The 16281-nt window shown below is 48.3% G+C and overlaps 1 protein-coding gene across 1 annotated transcript in view; it reads left to right on the top strand.

Moving 5' to 3' along the window:
- TSPOAP1 (TSPO associated protein 1) overlaps nt 1-16281 on the top strand; it is an 84547-nt gene that overhangs the window by 42872 nt on the left and 25394 nt on the right. Inside the window, exons 14-18 of the mRNA XM_084822684.1 lie at nt 2407-2516; nt 5768-5877; nt 7416-8240; nt 13407-13558; nt 14869-15411. Coding sequence (XP_084678810.1) covers nt 2407-2516; nt 5768-5877; nt 7416-8240; nt 13407-13558; nt 14869-15411 — 1740 coding nt within the window. The remainder of the gene's footprint in view (nt 1-2406; nt 2517-5767; nt 5878-7415; nt 8241-13406; nt 13559-14868; nt 15412-16281) is intronic.

The following is a 16281-nucleotide window of genomic DNA, read 5'->3' as shown; positions in this document are numbered from 1 at the left end:
GCCCAGTCTCAAATCTGCCATTTTGGGGCAAGGTGATTGAGCGGGTGGCGGCGGTGCAGTTGAAGGCACACTTGGAAGAAACTGATTATCTAGACCCATTTCAGTCGGGCTTCAGGCTTGGGCATGGGACAGAAACGGCCTTGGTCGCCTTGGTAGATGATATGAGGAGGGCTCTGGATAGGGGTGAATGCTCCTTCCTTGTTCTCCTCGACCTCTCAGCGGCTTTTGATACCGTTGACCATGGTATCCTCCTGGACCGCCTGGAGGGGTTGGGCATTGGAGACACCGTATTGCAGTGGTTCCGGTCCTTCCTCTCCGGCAGGTACCAGAGAGTAGCACTGGGAGAGGAGGTTTCGGACCCGTGGCCACTCACTTGTGGGGTGCCACAGGGTTCCATCCTCTCCCCAATGCTATTTAATATCTATGTGAAGCCGCTGGGTGCTATCATCAGGAGGTTTGGGGTGCGGTGTCATCAATATGCGGATGACACGCAGCTCTACCTCTCATTCAAATCTTCACCAAGGTTGGCCGTAGAATCCCTGTCCAAATGTCTGGAGACGGTGAGTGGCTGGATGGGGAGGAATAAGCTGAAGCTGAACCCTGACAAGACCGAGGTACTTTTGGTGGGAGACAAGAGGAGGCTGGGGGATGTTGACCTGGTGTTGAATGGGGTACGGCTACCCTTGAAAGACCAGGTCTGCAGCCTGGGGGTCATTTTGGACTCCCAGCTGTCCATGGAGGCTCAGGTGTCAGCTGTGAGCCGGACAGCGCTGTATCAACTCCATCTGATACGGCGGTTGCACCCTTTTTTTCCCGACCATCTGCCCATCGGTAGTACATGCCCTGGTCTCCTCTCGTTTAGACTACTGTAATGCGCTCTACGTGGGGTTACCCTTGAAGACGGTTCGGAAACTGCAGCTGGTACAGAACGCGGCAGCTCGCCTGATTAAAGGCAGCCGCCAGCGAGATCACATCACTCCAGTGCTGAAGGAGTTGCACTGGTTACCAGTTGTTTTCCGGGCCAAATTCAAGGTGTTGGTTTTGACCTTTAAAACCCTATATGGTTCCGGCCCAGCCTATCTTAAGGAGTGCCTCCAGCAGCACCAGACAGGCCGCTTAACAAGATCAACCTCGGATGGCCTTCTCTCTGTCCCATCAGCCAGGACAGCTAGACTGGTGGGGACAAGGGAGAGGGCCTTTTCTGTGGTGGCCCCCACTCTGTGGAACTCCCTCCCTAGGGAACTCCGCCATCCCCCCTCTTTAATGAGCTTCCGCCATGCATTAAAAACATGGTTGTTCAGGCAGGCATTTGGGGTGGGTTAGGGTATTTTAGAAAATGTTTTTATTGTAGAATTTTATTGTTTTAAACTGTTTTATTGTATGCTGTACATCGCCCAGAGTGGCTGGGTGACCAGCCAGTTGGGCGATTAATAAATTTAATAATAAATAAATAAAATATTTATTTCATTTCTAGACCGCCCCATAGCCAAAGCTCTCTGGGCGGATCACAAACATTAAAACCTTAAGGTACAGCATAAACAATATAAAACATAACAGCTTAAAACTACAGTATAAAAGTACAACCAGAATAAAACCTAGCAGCAAGGCAGTATAATTGCTAAGTAGTTGTTAATTAGTGTGGACCAATGCAGGCCAAAGAAGGCAAATTTTAGTTGGTGGTATTGAGAGTTAAGAACACACCTGTTTCATTTGGTGGCAGGGCTCTTTTGGCTCTGGTGTGCTACTGCAATATGGAATTTAAAGAGAAGAGTCTACCTCTGGCCTCCCCTTTTGACAGCAAGGCACTGCTTTCGTTCATCATCATCTCACACTTCCTTCAGTAGCTTCAGCAAGGTCCCTCTAACGAGCTTTGGATACCATGCACATTGATTTCGGTTTCATTGATTAATTAATTGGCTAAGAGTAAGATTTTGGAGGTCTGGTCCATGATGGCTTGAAACCCTTCCAGGCGCCAACCCTTCTGGGGTTTTGGCACCTCCTGAAAATGTGTTTGTTCCAACAGGCATTTCCAGAAGGAAAAACTTGTCTGTCTGTATTCAATAAGCTACCTATTCAGTATACAGTAATAATACAGTTAAAATGGGACAGGCTTAGACCAGGGACCTCTAGATGATAATAAAAATGGTGACAGAATAAAGAATATGTGTACAGAGGGAGTACCAGAAGGTGGGGTGCCACCATGAAGGAGGCCCTTTCTCCAGCAGCCATCTGGGCCATCTCTGAAGTGCGAGCAGTCAGTGAGGATCTGACTTGGCAGGCAGATCCATACAGGGCAGCCCTCTTGCCCTGCCCCTCCAATAGCAGCAGTTTCCTTCCTTCCTTCCTTCCTTCCTTCCTTCCTTCCTTCCTCCTCCTCCTCCTCCTTCTTCTTCTGCCTTTCCATAGGTGGACACAGCTAGCGAGATGGAAGAGCTGGACATCGACAGCATCTCGCTGATCCCAGAGTCAGAGAACCACGGTTCCATGAAACTCCAGGTCTTCTTAGCTCGATACAGGTAGGGTCACCTTGGCCGCTGGAATGGGTAGGCTTGGGATTTTGATTCCCTTCCCCTTTTAGGGGGTCACTGGGTGATGCCACCATTTGAGACAGGACGTTAGGTGGTGTAGAGTTGCTCCAAACATTTGGATGGGGTTTGCTTCCTCTCAAGGGCTGCCCAGTTGCTACATCCAGGGCAGAGTTGGAATTTCTGCTCAGGTCATATTGGCCAGTGACCTCGAGGGCATCTTCCATCCTCTGCAACATGTGGCTTGGCTCACTTTCTCGGAACATTTACAGCTCTTCGCTCGCTTATTGGCATGCTGCAGCCTAGATTGCCTAGGCTGAAATCTGTGTGTAGAAGGGGGGGGGAGCGTGATGGACAAATTGCCCTATCATGCAACAGGAACATAACCTAGCTGCCCCGGTTTGCCCTTCAAGCAGTGGAGGCTGGTGGCTACGATGTCAGTAGGGCAGTGAATTTGCTCCTGTTTTCAGTCACAACCAGTCAGAACTCTGAAGCTATCCAAGCACCCTTAGAGTTCTGACTGTTTCTGACTGAAACCCGGCGTGGATTCACTGGCCCGCTGACATCGGTGCCACTAGCCTCCACTGCCTTCAACTCTTTCGCTTGGTTCACATGCTGGTGCTCCTGTCCCGAAGGCAGTGGCCCCTGTGCGGTGACTTTGCATGTGTGAATGGGAAGCCTCTGCCACAGAGAGGATGTTTGTAATGCCCCTGCCTCCACCCCGCAGCATCACCTCGGTGCACACGTTTTCTTTTGGAAATCGATACACACATTCATCCACTAGTCATCAGGTGGCAAGTTGCCGCACATCTGAAGGTCTTCCTGGATTTTGGAGTTTCAAACTACCCGGTCCTGCTTCTGGGTGAAAGTGTGCGGCTGCTGTAAAAAAGGCAAACTCCATGTTAGGCAGAATTAGAAAAGGAACCGGTGATAAAACTGCCAAGATCATACACCAGTATGCCTGGTGTGGAGAATGTGGATAGGGAGACCCTTTTCTCCCCCTCTCATAATATTGGGACCCAGCGAGGTCATCCCATGAAGCTGATTGGTGGGAGATTCAGGACAGATCAAAGGAAGGGCTTCTTCACACAGCGCAGGGTCAAACTTTGGAATTGGCTACCACAAGACGGAGTGACGGCCACCAATTTGGATGGCTTTAAAGGGGATTGGACAGATTCCTAGTGGAGAAGGCTATGAATGGCTACTTGTCCTGATGGCTATGTGGTACCTCCAGTACCAGACACAATCTGTCTATGTACACCAGTTGCTTGAGAACATGGGTGGGAGGGTGCTTTTGCACTCGTGTCCTGCTTGTGGGCTTCCCGTGGGCAGCTGGTTGGCCACTGTGTGAATAGAATGCTGGACTATAGAATCATAGAATAGTAGGGTTGGAAGGGGCCTACAAGTCCATCAAGTCCAACCCCCTGCTCATTGCAGGAATCCAAGTCAGAGCATCCCTGACAGGTGGCTGTCCAGCCTCGTCTTGAATGCCTCCAGTGGGGGAGAGCCCACCACCTCCCTAGGTCATTGGTTCCATTGTCTATTGCTTTAACACTCAGGAAGTTTTTCCTGATGTTCAGCCGGAATCTGGCTTCCTGTAACTTGAGCCCATTATTTCGTGTCTTGCACTCTGGGATGATGGAGAAGAGATCCTGGCCTTCTTCTCTGGGACAACGTTTCAAGGACTTGAAGAGCACTATCCTGTCTCCCCTCAGCCTTCTCTTCTCAAGGCTAAACATGCCCAGTTCTTTCAGTCTCTCTTCATAGGGCTTTGTTTTCTGTCCCCTGATCATTTCTGTTGCCCTCTGAACCCTCTCCAGCTTGTCTGCATCCTTCTTAAAGTACGGTACCCAGAACGGAACACAGTACTCCAGATGAGGCCTAACCAGTGCTGAGTAGAGGGGGACTAGAACTTCCCGGGATTTGGAAACTATGCTTCTATTAATGCAGCCCAAAAGAGCATTTGCCTTTTTTGCAGCCACATCCCATTGTTGGCTCATATTCAGCTTGTGATCGACAACAATTCCAAGATCCTTCTCGCTTGTAGTGTGGTTGAGCCACGTATCCCCCATCTTGTAACTGTGCATTTGGTTTCTTTTTCCTAGGAGCAGAACTTGGCATTGATCCCTATTAAATGTCATTCTGTTGTTCTCTGCCCAGGGCTCCAGTCTATCCAGATCACTTTGAATGTTGTTTCTGTCTTCCAAAGTATTAGCTATCCCACCCCATTTTGTGTCATCTGCAAATTTGATCAGCATTCCCTGCACCTCCTCCTCCAAGTCCTTAATAAAAATGTGGAAGAGCGCTGGGCCCAGGACTGAACTCTGCGGTACCCTGCTCATTACCTCTCCCCAGTTTGAGAAGTTCCCATTGATAAGCACTCTTTGAGTCCGATTCTGTAGCCAACTGTGGATCCACCGGATCGTTGTTTCCTCTAGCCCAATTTGAGCTAGTTTGCTCATCAGGAGATCACGGGTCGCTTTGTCGAAAGCTTTGCTGAAGTCGAGGTATATTTTGTCCCCTCCCACAGTCCACAAGGGAGGCGACCTGATCAAAAAATGAGATCAGATTCGTCTGGCAGGATTTGTTGATTCTATGACTAGATGGACCCCTGGGGTTGGACTTGATGATTCGATGGTTCTATGATCCAGCGGGGCTCTTCTTATCTTCTTATGGAGCTGATGCATTCAGAATTCTCCATTGCTCCATTTAAAAAATTAAAAACCTGAATTTTGTACAGAGCAGTTTTTTCATATGCATTTTGCCATAGATCTCAGTTCTTGCCAGCTTATTTGTGACCCTTTCTCCTCCTCTATGTTGCCAATGTGCTCCTCAGTAAAACACTGCAAAGAAGTAATCATGATGCGCCAGTTGTATCAAGGCTCTTAATGTGTGGTGTTTGACCAGTGCACAGCCATCAGTAAAACAACCATACCTAGAGAATTTTGATGCAGTCATACGGTGCGCTTCATCACTGCACAGATGTGTACCAGTAATATGGAGAGATTTAAAGTGGAATTCTGGAAGAAGGGAATGTAGAGGAGCAATACAGGAACAGAAATGAGGGAGTTCCCCTCCTCCGTCCCTGGTATATGGGCCTCTTTTGCCCCTGCAAGCGCATCTGATGCAGAAGGCTTCCAATGTCTTGCAAGCTCCAGAAGCTGGATTCTGCTGCCCATTGGCCTCCTCGTGTCACCCTTGACTTTTCAGCATCGAAATGGTTCTTCTTGTCTCTGTTTCAGCTACAACCCTTTTGATGGCCCAAACGAGAACCCCGAGGCCGAACTGCCGCTGACAGCTGGCGAGTACATTTATGTCTACGGAGAAATGGATGAGGACGGCTTCTTTGAAGGTACGGAACACCATGGGGCAATGAACACCATGGGGCAATAAAGCTGCAATGCAAACATGACATGGAAAGGAATCGGGTTTTTTGAGGAAGGTCATGAGTATGGCCTAGGGCACATGGTATATCTATGACTTATAGAATTCACTACCCCAGGCGGTGGGGATGGGCAATAGCTTAGATGGTTTTAGGATTGGACAGTGTAGTTTGGTGTGGAACCCAGCCTTCCCTAACACCCTCCAGATGTTTTGGACTGCAACTCCCATCAGCCCCAGCAAGCATAGCAGTGGTCAAGATTACTGGGAGTTGTTGTCTGAAAACTCTGGAGGTCACCAGAAGTCTGGTCTAGGGACCCAGCAGTTTAGTGGTTTTGATGGGGTGTTCAATCCAAAGAATAATGGATTATCACATACTGCAAGGATTTTGTGGTCCCTGTGGGAGGAGGGAAGAAACAAATAGACTTTCCTAGGGTCTAAGTGGGTCCTTGCCTGGCCTGCCAGCCCATTACCATGAAGAAAAGATTGAGGCTAAATTGTAGCTTTTAAAAAAAGAAAGAATATTAATGTAAAATATTTTCTTATCACACGGAATGAAAAAGCAGTGACACTCAAGAAGATACAGAGCAAGCTGGTTAGGAAATTTATTTATTTATTACGCTTATTTATTTATTACCACCCAATAGCCTCACTTGCATCATTTCTCTGTGGAAATCTCTGCCACAAGATTGGCTGAGGTGGCTTGAAAAGGGGAGGAGACAAATTCATGGAGGAGGAGCCAGCGGCGATTAGCTGCGCTAGCTAAACAGAACCTCCATGTTTAGAGACAGTATATCTCTGAGTACCAGAGACCTGTGGCTTTCATGTCCTGCTTGTGGAATTCCTAAAGGCATCTGACCTGCCACCATGGGAAAAGGGATGCCGCAGTCAGACTGCTGACTGGAGCTGGTTACTGGGAGCGCGCGAGTCCCTTGTTACAACAGCTTCGCTGGCTACCAGTCTGTTTCTGGGCACAATTCAAAGTGCTGGGTATGGCCTATGAAGCCCTGTACATCTTGGGACCAGGCTACCTGAAAGACCGCCTTCTCCATGCAAGCCTGCCTGGGTTTTGAGAGATTCAGGATAGTACTGCTGAAATAGTCTTCAAAGGCAGTGGTGCCATTGCCTTCGGAGGCATATTTGGTGGTGACACAGGGCCTTCCTAGTGGCTGCTCCCAGGGTGTGGAACTCCCTGCTGAGGGAGGCTACCTTGACTGCCTCTCTGCTGTTCTTCTGCTGGCAGGTAAAGACTTTTTTATTCATATAAGCTGCTCTGTTGCTGGAAGGTTTTTTTTTTTTAATGGGCTGGTGCTGCTTTTATTGTTGTGTTTTTAATTTATTTGTGTTTACGTTGCATTTTCATTAACGTTCTGTTTTTGAATCCAGGTTTTATATGAGCGCAGAAAGGCAGGTTGTAAATTAAATCAACAGGAGGCCAGCCAGATAGACTTTCTGGTCTGATCCAGCAGGACTTTTCTAAGAATCCTATCTTCTTATATTCACCTTCAGGGGAGCTGATGGACGGCCGGAGAGGCCTTGTCCCCTCCAACTTCGTGGAGCGCATTTCGGACGACGACCTTGTCACCTTCTTGCCTCTGGAGCTCCATGATCTCTCCCAGAGCTCGCCCCTCGAGCAGAGTCTCCTCAGCACGAGCATCAGCAGCGGGGAGAGAAGCGACTATTCAGTGGAGGAGCTCAGTGCCAGCACCACACCCTCGAGGCTGGGGGGAGACCAGGGGGAGGGCGGCGTTCCCATGGCAGTGCCTTACCCCAGAAAAGTGACTCTGATCAAACAGTTTGGCGGCAGCCTCCTGGTGGGGTGGGAGCCACCTCTTCCGCCCGCCGACGGCTCGGACATCCAACGCTACAACATCTACGTGGACACTGAACTCCGGCAAAGCATCCAGGCTGGATCCCAGACGAGAGCTGTGCTCGAGAAGCTGGACTTAAAAACCAGCGCCTACCGAGTCTCCGTGCAAAGTGTTTCGGAGAGGGGGGGCTCGGATCGGCTGCGGTGCACCTTCCTGGTGGGGCGTGATTTTGCCTTAGCCCCAAGCCAGCTCCAGGTGCGCAGTGTCACGGCCACGTCAGCAGAGATCACCTGGGCCCCCAGCAACAGCAATTTCCCACACACCATGTACCTCAATGGGAAAGAGCACGATGTGACCAAGGCGGGCGTCTACTGGTATATCTTCCATTGCTTGCACCCGAACACTTCCTACGTGGCTGCTGTGGAAGCCCAGCCTCAGCAGACATTTGGGGAACCGTCCCACTCCCTGGACAGACCTGAGCAACCATTGTCCGCAGAGATCCACTTCACAACAACATCAGCAGGTGAGTCAAGATATCAAATGTCCAGGAATTTTGAAACTTAAAAAAAAAAAAACTTTTTAAAAAATCTTTTTTTAAACCTTTTTTGTTCCTTTTTTAAATATAAATTATTTTAATTAAATGTTCAAGGTAAACCATCAAACATCAGTTAATTCATTCATAATCCACTATACAACTAAAAGAATAATATTCATTAACAAAATAAATCTCTCCGCAAAATACTGGGAGATTCAGGTGGGTGAGTTGTGTTTTTGCTCAGATTTGCTTGTTCATGGAGTGGATGCTATGTGTCATAAGAGTTAATTGTGCTTTTTTTAATGGGCCTTCACATCGCTATGGGTGAGTATCGAGAAGCAAAAAGCAGCAGCAGCTTGTCCATTAGCCACTCAGCTGGTTCTTTGATTGTTTTAGGCCAGAAATCCTTCACGGAGGGTGTGGAGAGCTGGACATTCCAAATGACACAGGGCTGCCGCTGAAAATGCCAGCACTTGAGTCCACTTCTTCTTCCTCATGGTGCAGTTTAACCTGGGGTCCTGGAGTCATTCTGCTCTGAATTTTCCTGACTCCACCAGTGGCACCCCAGAATGTGGAGGAAAGTTGAGAGAATACTGAGCGTGGTTTTTTCATTTCCTGTATGTAATTGTGAGAGTTTCTCCTGCCCCCTTCCACCACCTATCAGCTGTCGGGGCAGCTTACAAAATCCATATAGAGCAGGGGTGGGCAGCTTTTGGCACTCTCAAAGTTGTTGGGCCAAAAATCCCATCATCCCTCTCCATGGGCTATGCTGGCTGCGGCTGATGGGAGGTGTAGTACAACATCAGGAGGAGGCACACATTGCCCATTGTGGATAGAAATGAAACAACCCAAATCAACAACGTCAATCAGAGTTAAAACTGTCAGCGTAAATTACCCAGAGGAGTTAAAGAACCAAGCGTGATCTTCCGTTCTTAGAATTAACTTATGGCATTCCTTGCTACAAGGCAGCCGTAGCTTAGATGGCATTGAAAGGGGGTCAACAAGGGCAAGCTGATCACACTGCTGGAAGAAAAAGTAAGTGGACTGGAGCGGCGAGTGGCGACCCTCCGGGGAATAAGAGAACACGAAGAGTTCTTGGACAGAATGGGGGAACTACAGCAGCAAAGGGAAGACCAGAAGCTAGAAGAGCAACAGCAAGATGAGGCAGAAGTGGGAAATGCTGAGGTGAAGAAAAATGGAGTAGAGGATACTCCTTGGAAAAGGGTGACAGTTAGGAGAAGAAGAACTAGACGCCTCTTCACCCGTGGAAGCAGTGGAGCTGTGGAACTGATTCCAGGTACTTGAGGATGAGACTGGAGGACAGCCTGCAGAGGAAGAATCACAGGGGACCCTGCATGAGAGTGAGCAAGAGGCTGAAGGTCAGTCAAACAGAGGCGATGAAACCCAGGCCTACAACAACAAGAAGAGTGGTAGTAGTGGGAGACTCCTTGCTGCATGGGATCGAGACCCAAGTATGTCGCGAAGACCCATGGACTTGCCAGTTATGCTGTCTCCTGGGAGGATGGATTAGAGACATGACTGAAGGGTTGCCTGCACTCCTAAAGCTCACTGACAGGTATCACTTTCTTCCCATCCATGTGGGAACAAATAATACTGCCAAGCAGAGCTGCGAAGAAATCACGTCAGACTTTGAAGCTGTGGGAAGGAAACTCAAGAACTTTGGGGCCCAGATAGTTTTCTCATCCATCCTTCCAGTAGTTCGAAGAGGGATAGAAAGGGAAAGGAAAATACTCCGGGTGAATGACTGGCTACAAAGGTGGTGCCAGCGCAAGAGATTTGGATTCTGGGACCATGGGCTGTACTTCCTGGAAGATGGGCTGTTGGCAAGGGACGGGTTGCACCTCACAAAGGCTGGGAAGACTGTGTTTGGCCACAGCATGAAGAACTTCATCAGGAGGGCTTTAAACTGAATGCTAGGGGGAAGGGAGACGTAAAGTTGGGGGTAACAATGTACAAAGGCTCATGCACCACAACGGAGAGAACAGCTCTAATAGCGCCCAATAATAGTCTTCAGACACATGTAGGAAGAAAGCCAGACGATGAAGCACATGGTCTTCGAGGTCTATATACTAATGCCCAGAGTATGGGAAACAAACGGAACGAACTTGAACTCTTAATACAAGAGGGAAATTATGACTTGATAGCTGTAACTGAGGCTTGGTGGGATGACTCTTATGACTGGAATACACCAACTGAAGGATATAACTTGTTCAAAAAGAACAGAAGGAACAGAAAGGGAGGTGGGGTTGCACTGTATGTGAAAAATACGTATCTCTGCACAGAAATACAGGAGGAGGAGCTTGGTAGCCCCATCGAGAGCATCTGGGTTAAAATAAATGGAGCAAAGAATAAAAGGAACATGGTGGTCGGAGTCTACTACTGGCCACCCAATCAAGGAGAAGATGAAGATGAAACTTTTGAAAAGCAAATAGCCAATGTTTCAAGGAAGCATGATGTAGTAGTAATGGGGGACTTCAATTTCCCTAATATTTGTTGGGAGACAAATTCTGCAAAACATGGCCCCTCCAGGAAATTCCTGACCTGTGTGGCGGATAACTTCCTCCTACAGAAAGTGGAGGAAGGAACTAGAGGATCGGCTATCCTTGACTTGATCCTAACCAACAGAGATGACTTAGTGGATAAAGTAGCGGTTACAGGAACTTGGGGGGAAAGCGACCATGTTATACTTGAGTTCTTGGTTTCTAAAGGAAGCAAAAGCCAAGTGTATCCAAAAGTGTACCCTGGATTTTAGGAAAGCTGATTTTAATAAACTCAGAACAATGATCAGTAAGGTCCCATGGCAAGCGACTCTAACGAGAAAAGGAGTCCAAGATGGGTGGGAGTTTTTAAAAAAGGAAATTCTCAAGGCACAATTACAAACAATTCCAACAATAAAAAATGGTGGAAGACAACGGAAGAAGCCAGTGTGGCTTCACAAAAAGCTTAGAGATGACCTGAAAACACCCACATACAGGAAGTGGAAGGAAGGCCAAGCTACAAAGGAAGAGTACAGGCAAGTAGCACAGAATTGCAGGGATGGCATCAGGAAGGCTAAAGCTGAGAATGAACTGAGGTTAGCGAGGGATGCTAAAAGCAACAAAAAGGCTTTCTTCAGCTACATGCATAGTAAAAGGCAGAGGAAATAAATGGTTGTTCAGCTATTAAATAAGGATGGCAAAACGATAACAGATGACAAAGAAAAGGCAGAGGTGCTCAATTCCTACTTTGGCTCAGTCTTCTCCCAAAAGAGGGTCTATGACCCCCCTGGCAAAGGCGAAGTACAGGCTGAAGGGGCAGGATTGCAGCTTGAGATCGAGAGGCATATGGTCAAGGGACACCTAATTACTTTGAATGCGTTCAAATCTCCGGGGCCAGATGAACTGCACCCTAGAGTAATAAAGGAACTGGCAGAAGAACTCTCAGAACCGCTGTCTATTCTCTTTGAGAAATCATGGAGGATGGGGGAAGTGCCAGATGACTGGAGGAGGGCTAATGTTGTCCCTATCTTCAAAAAGGGCAAAAAGGAGGAACCTGGGAACTATAGACCAGTCAGTCTGACATCAATCCCTGGGAAAATTCTGGAGCAGATCATAAAGCAATCCATCTGCAAGCACCTTGAAAACAATGCAGTGATTACTCGAAGCCAACATGGATTTGTCAAGAACAAATCCTGCCAGACGAATCTGATTTCTTTTTTTATCATGTAACCTCCCTTGTGGACTGTGGGAATGCTGTGGACAGACTATACCTCGACTTCAGCAAAGCTTTCGACAAAGTGCCCCATGATCTCCTGATGAGCAAACTAGCTCAAAGCGGGCTAGATGAAACAACGATCCAGTGGATCCACAGTTGGCTACAGAATCGGACTCAGAGAGTGCTTCTCAATGGCACCTTCTCAAATTGGGGAGAGATAACGAGTGGGGTACCGCAGGGCTCAGTCCTGGGCCCAGTGCTCTTCAACATTGTTATGAATGACTTGGAGAGGAGGTGCAGGGAATGCTGATCACATTTGCAGATGACACAAAAGGGGGTGGGATAGCTAATACCCTGGAAGACAGAAACAAAATTCAAAGTGATCTGGACAGACTGGAGGGCTGGGCAGAAAACAACAGAATGAAATGTAATAGGGATCAATGCCGAGTTCTGCACCTAGGAAAAAGAAACCAAATGCACAGTTACAAGATGGGGGATACGTGGCTCAACAACACTACAAGCGAGAAGGATCTTGGAATTGTTCTTGATCACAAGCTGAATATGAGCCAACAATGTGATGCGGCTGCAAAAAAGGCAAATGCTATTTTGGGCTGCAGTAATAGAAGCATAGCTTCCAAATCTTGTGAAGTACTAGTCCCCCTCTAATCAGCACTGGTTAGGCCTCATCTGTAGCACTGCGTCCAGTTCTGGGCACCGCACTTTAAGAAGGATGCAGACAAGCTGGAGAGGGTTCAGAGGTGAGTAACCCCTAGTCTCTGGGCCTCATCTGGCCTGTGCTGGGGTCCAAGCTGGCCTGCAGGGGGTTAAGTACCCTCCATGTGTCCTGTCCCCTGCCGTTCCCCACCGGAACGCCTATGCTATCTGCGATAAGCTGGGGATTCCCCCACATCAGCATAGAAGCCCGGGAGAGAGAGGGGAGGGGAGGGTCTTTGGGGATGGAGCCGCACACCTTGACATCATTCAGCCTACCAGGCTTGGTCCGAGAAGCAACCTGGCCCCCAGAACAAAAGAGGTTGCCCCCCTCCCCAGCATATTGGTTTGAAAGTGCAATATTAGGTAAGTTTGCATTACAGTGCAAACCGAATGGATTTCTCCCCAATCCCTAGTCTATCAGTGGCTTCTAGTCAAGATGGCTTTACGACCATGCTTAAGAGGCAATCTGACATGGGATGCCAGTTGCTGGAGAGCAGGAGCAGGAGGGTGCTGTTGAAGTCCTGCTCTGCTTTCTGGCTTCCCTGGTGCATCTCTTTGACCTCTGTGCAAAACAGGATGCTGGACTAAATTGGGTCTGATCCTGCAAGGGTCTTCTGTAACCTATGGCTCAAATGCTCACTAGCTATTCTGGCAGCAATAAAAAGGGCAATAAAACCCAGATAAGATAATTCATCAATAACCCTGCTCCCACGTCTCTTCCCCCAGGGTCTCCGGATGCTCCGCTGGATGTCCGAGTGGAGTCTGGCCCCATGCCGGGCATTCTGGTCATCAGCTGGTTGCCAGTCACCATTGATGCAGAAGGATCGTCAAACGGGGTGCGGGTCACTGGCTACGCTTTGTATGCCGATGGGCAAAAGGTACCAAGCCCTTGAGAAATCAGGAGAAATACTGTTAGTTCTGCCCATAATAAGAGGCTGGCTCTGGGCAGGAGGAATGAAAAAGAGGGGTCACAGAAATCTGCGATGGAATCAAATGAGTTCAGATTTCTATGAATCCAACCCATGGATTCTGCAGTGGGCTGGCTTTTCCTGAATCCCATGGATTCTGTGGACTTGCAGACTGGTTTTTTGCTTTCTGGAATTTTATGCAAATTTAGTCAGAGGAAAAATACATAAAATAAAATATAAAACACTGGCTGGAAATGCAGCTCCCCCCCCCCCAATAGGCTGAAGCATGAAAATTTGCCTTGGGGAGACTTGCGCTTTTTTGCAAGTGCGAATTTGCACAAATGTGAATTTGTGCATATTTGGGAAATTGGAAAAAATCCACTTCCATCAATGAGTAGATGATGGGACTAAAGGCACCTGACGATCCATGAAACACAGTCTGAATGGAGTTTACAATGTCTGCACATCCCTAGAAGGAAAGCCCAAAGCACTGTGATTTCCTCCCTAGATTCCAACTTTGCAATCAGTTGTTGCTGTAGTGAGATAATCACTTTCAGTTTTGATGTAGCAAAAACCCCTTCTTCGGAGGGTTTCATTTCTTTTGTCATCCTTAGCATAGTGTACATACAGCTCTGAACACTGTACATTTAAACTAGGGATGGATGGATCTGTCAGTCTGGATCTCTCTGCAGTTGTCAGGGTATTTTACATCAGGCTTGTCCCGTTTCCACATGAGCCTGAAAAAAAATCTGTACAGAAATTCATACCCTTTTTCATAATGTGCAGCTTTTTGTGTGAATTCCTAAGTGTGCACCTTCTGGGACACAGGCTCACATCGACTCAAGTGCATTTGTGCACATTTTGGAAGTGCACGCCTTTTTCTTTGTGCCTTTTTCAAACAGGAGCACCTTGTCAAAGCCATTTTTGTTTTGGTTGACAGAGTGCATTGCAGGCTCGGAAATGCATGGATTTCTGACTGCAAGTGGTGTTCAGGTCCCTGTTTGGGTCCGGGCAGTGTGAATTAGGTAGATCTGTTTTGAAAAACCCTTGTCAGAGTGAATTCTCACATGTCCCAACTGAAACTGGCTGCTGCCTGTCCGAATGCTTCAGGACTTGGTATGCTACAAGAGTGGATGAGTGGACAGTGGGGTGCTACAGCTGTCTGTTGGGTTATGGGAGTTGTTGTCCAACACGCCTGGGGGTGGAGATTGGAGAAGGCTGCCCCAGGCTTTTCCCATTTTGCTGGCAATTCACAGAGGTTCCCTGGCTCCATGTTACAGGTGATGGAAGTTACCTCTCCGACTGCGGGCAGCGTCCTGGCTGAGGTTTCCCAGTTGCGGATTCTCCAGGCGTGCCGGGAAGTATCTGTAAGAACCGTGTCTCTTTATGGCGAGTCAGTGGATTCAGTGCCAGCGCGGATCCCTTCGGCCTTGTTGGAAGAGGGCGGCTGTCCTTCTCCATCCGAGTTTAGCTGCCTTACCTCTCAGCTCTCGTATGGGGATACGCGGGCCTTCCTCAGCGTGCAAGGCTCCCAATCGCGTGGGACGGAGCTGTTCTCTGCCGCGAACCATTCCGTGGCCAAACTCACCTCCCAGCCAAGCATCAGCAGTGACAAGCCTGCGAGATCCTTGTATGTGGAGGCATCTGTGAATGGGCGCGCCTCTCCTGCAAGGACTCCAGTGCCGCAGGCAACACCACCAGAAGCAGGCACTCTGCCAAGGAAAGAAGGGGGGGCCCTTGAGCCAGCTGCGGGCGGTATAGCGCCTGACGATCCAGCCCCGCTCAGCAAGGCTGCCCAGGAGGAACCTGGAGAAGGCAACCAGGTGAGCATGACGGTGGGTGCTTGGCAAGCAGGCCCTCTCTTTTGAGGGGTTAGGGTCAGCGGAAGACTCAAAGGATGCGGAGGGGATTGTATTTAGGGGAACAGTGTGGCACAGCAGCTTGTCTGCTGCCTGCGATGGGTAGAATGTTGGACTTTGAATGGGGAGAGCTGGGCTTGAATTGCTCCCACAGCCACACTCCTTCACCCTGATTACACCACAGCATTCATGTGAAAGCACAATGGGGTCATTCCCGTGCACACCAGCCTGAGCACATGGGTGGAAGAGGGTTGTTGGGGATGCAGAAAGAAATATTTATATCTTTCCAGCACCAGGAGAAGTTTTTGAACTGGCATCCCAACGTTCAGTACAAGCTGGTTTTAACAATGCTTTTATCTGTTTGGCGGAATTTTTTCAGTCCGTAGTAGGACTGCTGTTTCTGCTGTTTTTAGGTTAGTATTTTTTAAAAATATGTACACCACCACGAGAGTCTAGTATGGATGAGCGGTATAACAAAATAAATTAATCCCAATAAAATGAATAACACTTTTCAGGGGGGAGGAGGGGGGATTGAAGCAGATTGCCTGTGTGCGAACTTGCTTCCAAAAATGCAGACTTGATATTCTCCTAATCTGAATTCTTCATGCTGTTCATAGTTTCAGATGCTGTTAGATTTAATCAGAGACAGCCCTACTGTTAGGCAAGGGAGGTGGGGCAAGGGAACTGATCAAGCCAGTTAGGTGTAGAGAGTAGGAAACTTACTAAGCCAAGGGTGATTGATTGGCATTCTTGGATTGGCATTCTTGCTTTCCCATCATTATATGATCCTAGCCAGTCAGGGACCACATAGTGAACATGATGTCATGGTGTTAC

Source organism: Heloderma suspectum, chromosome 16 (genome assembly GCF_057233095.1).
Source record: "Heloderma suspectum isolate Gila_16-S chromosome 16, 16-S_ref, whole genome shotgun sequence".
Taxonomy (NCBI): domain Eukaryota; kingdom Metazoa; phylum Chordata; class Lepidosauria; order Squamata; family Helodermatidae; genus Heloderma; species Heloderma suspectum.
Note: the sequence above shows the minus strand (reverse complement) of the source record. Positions and strands in the feature narration are given on the sequence as shown.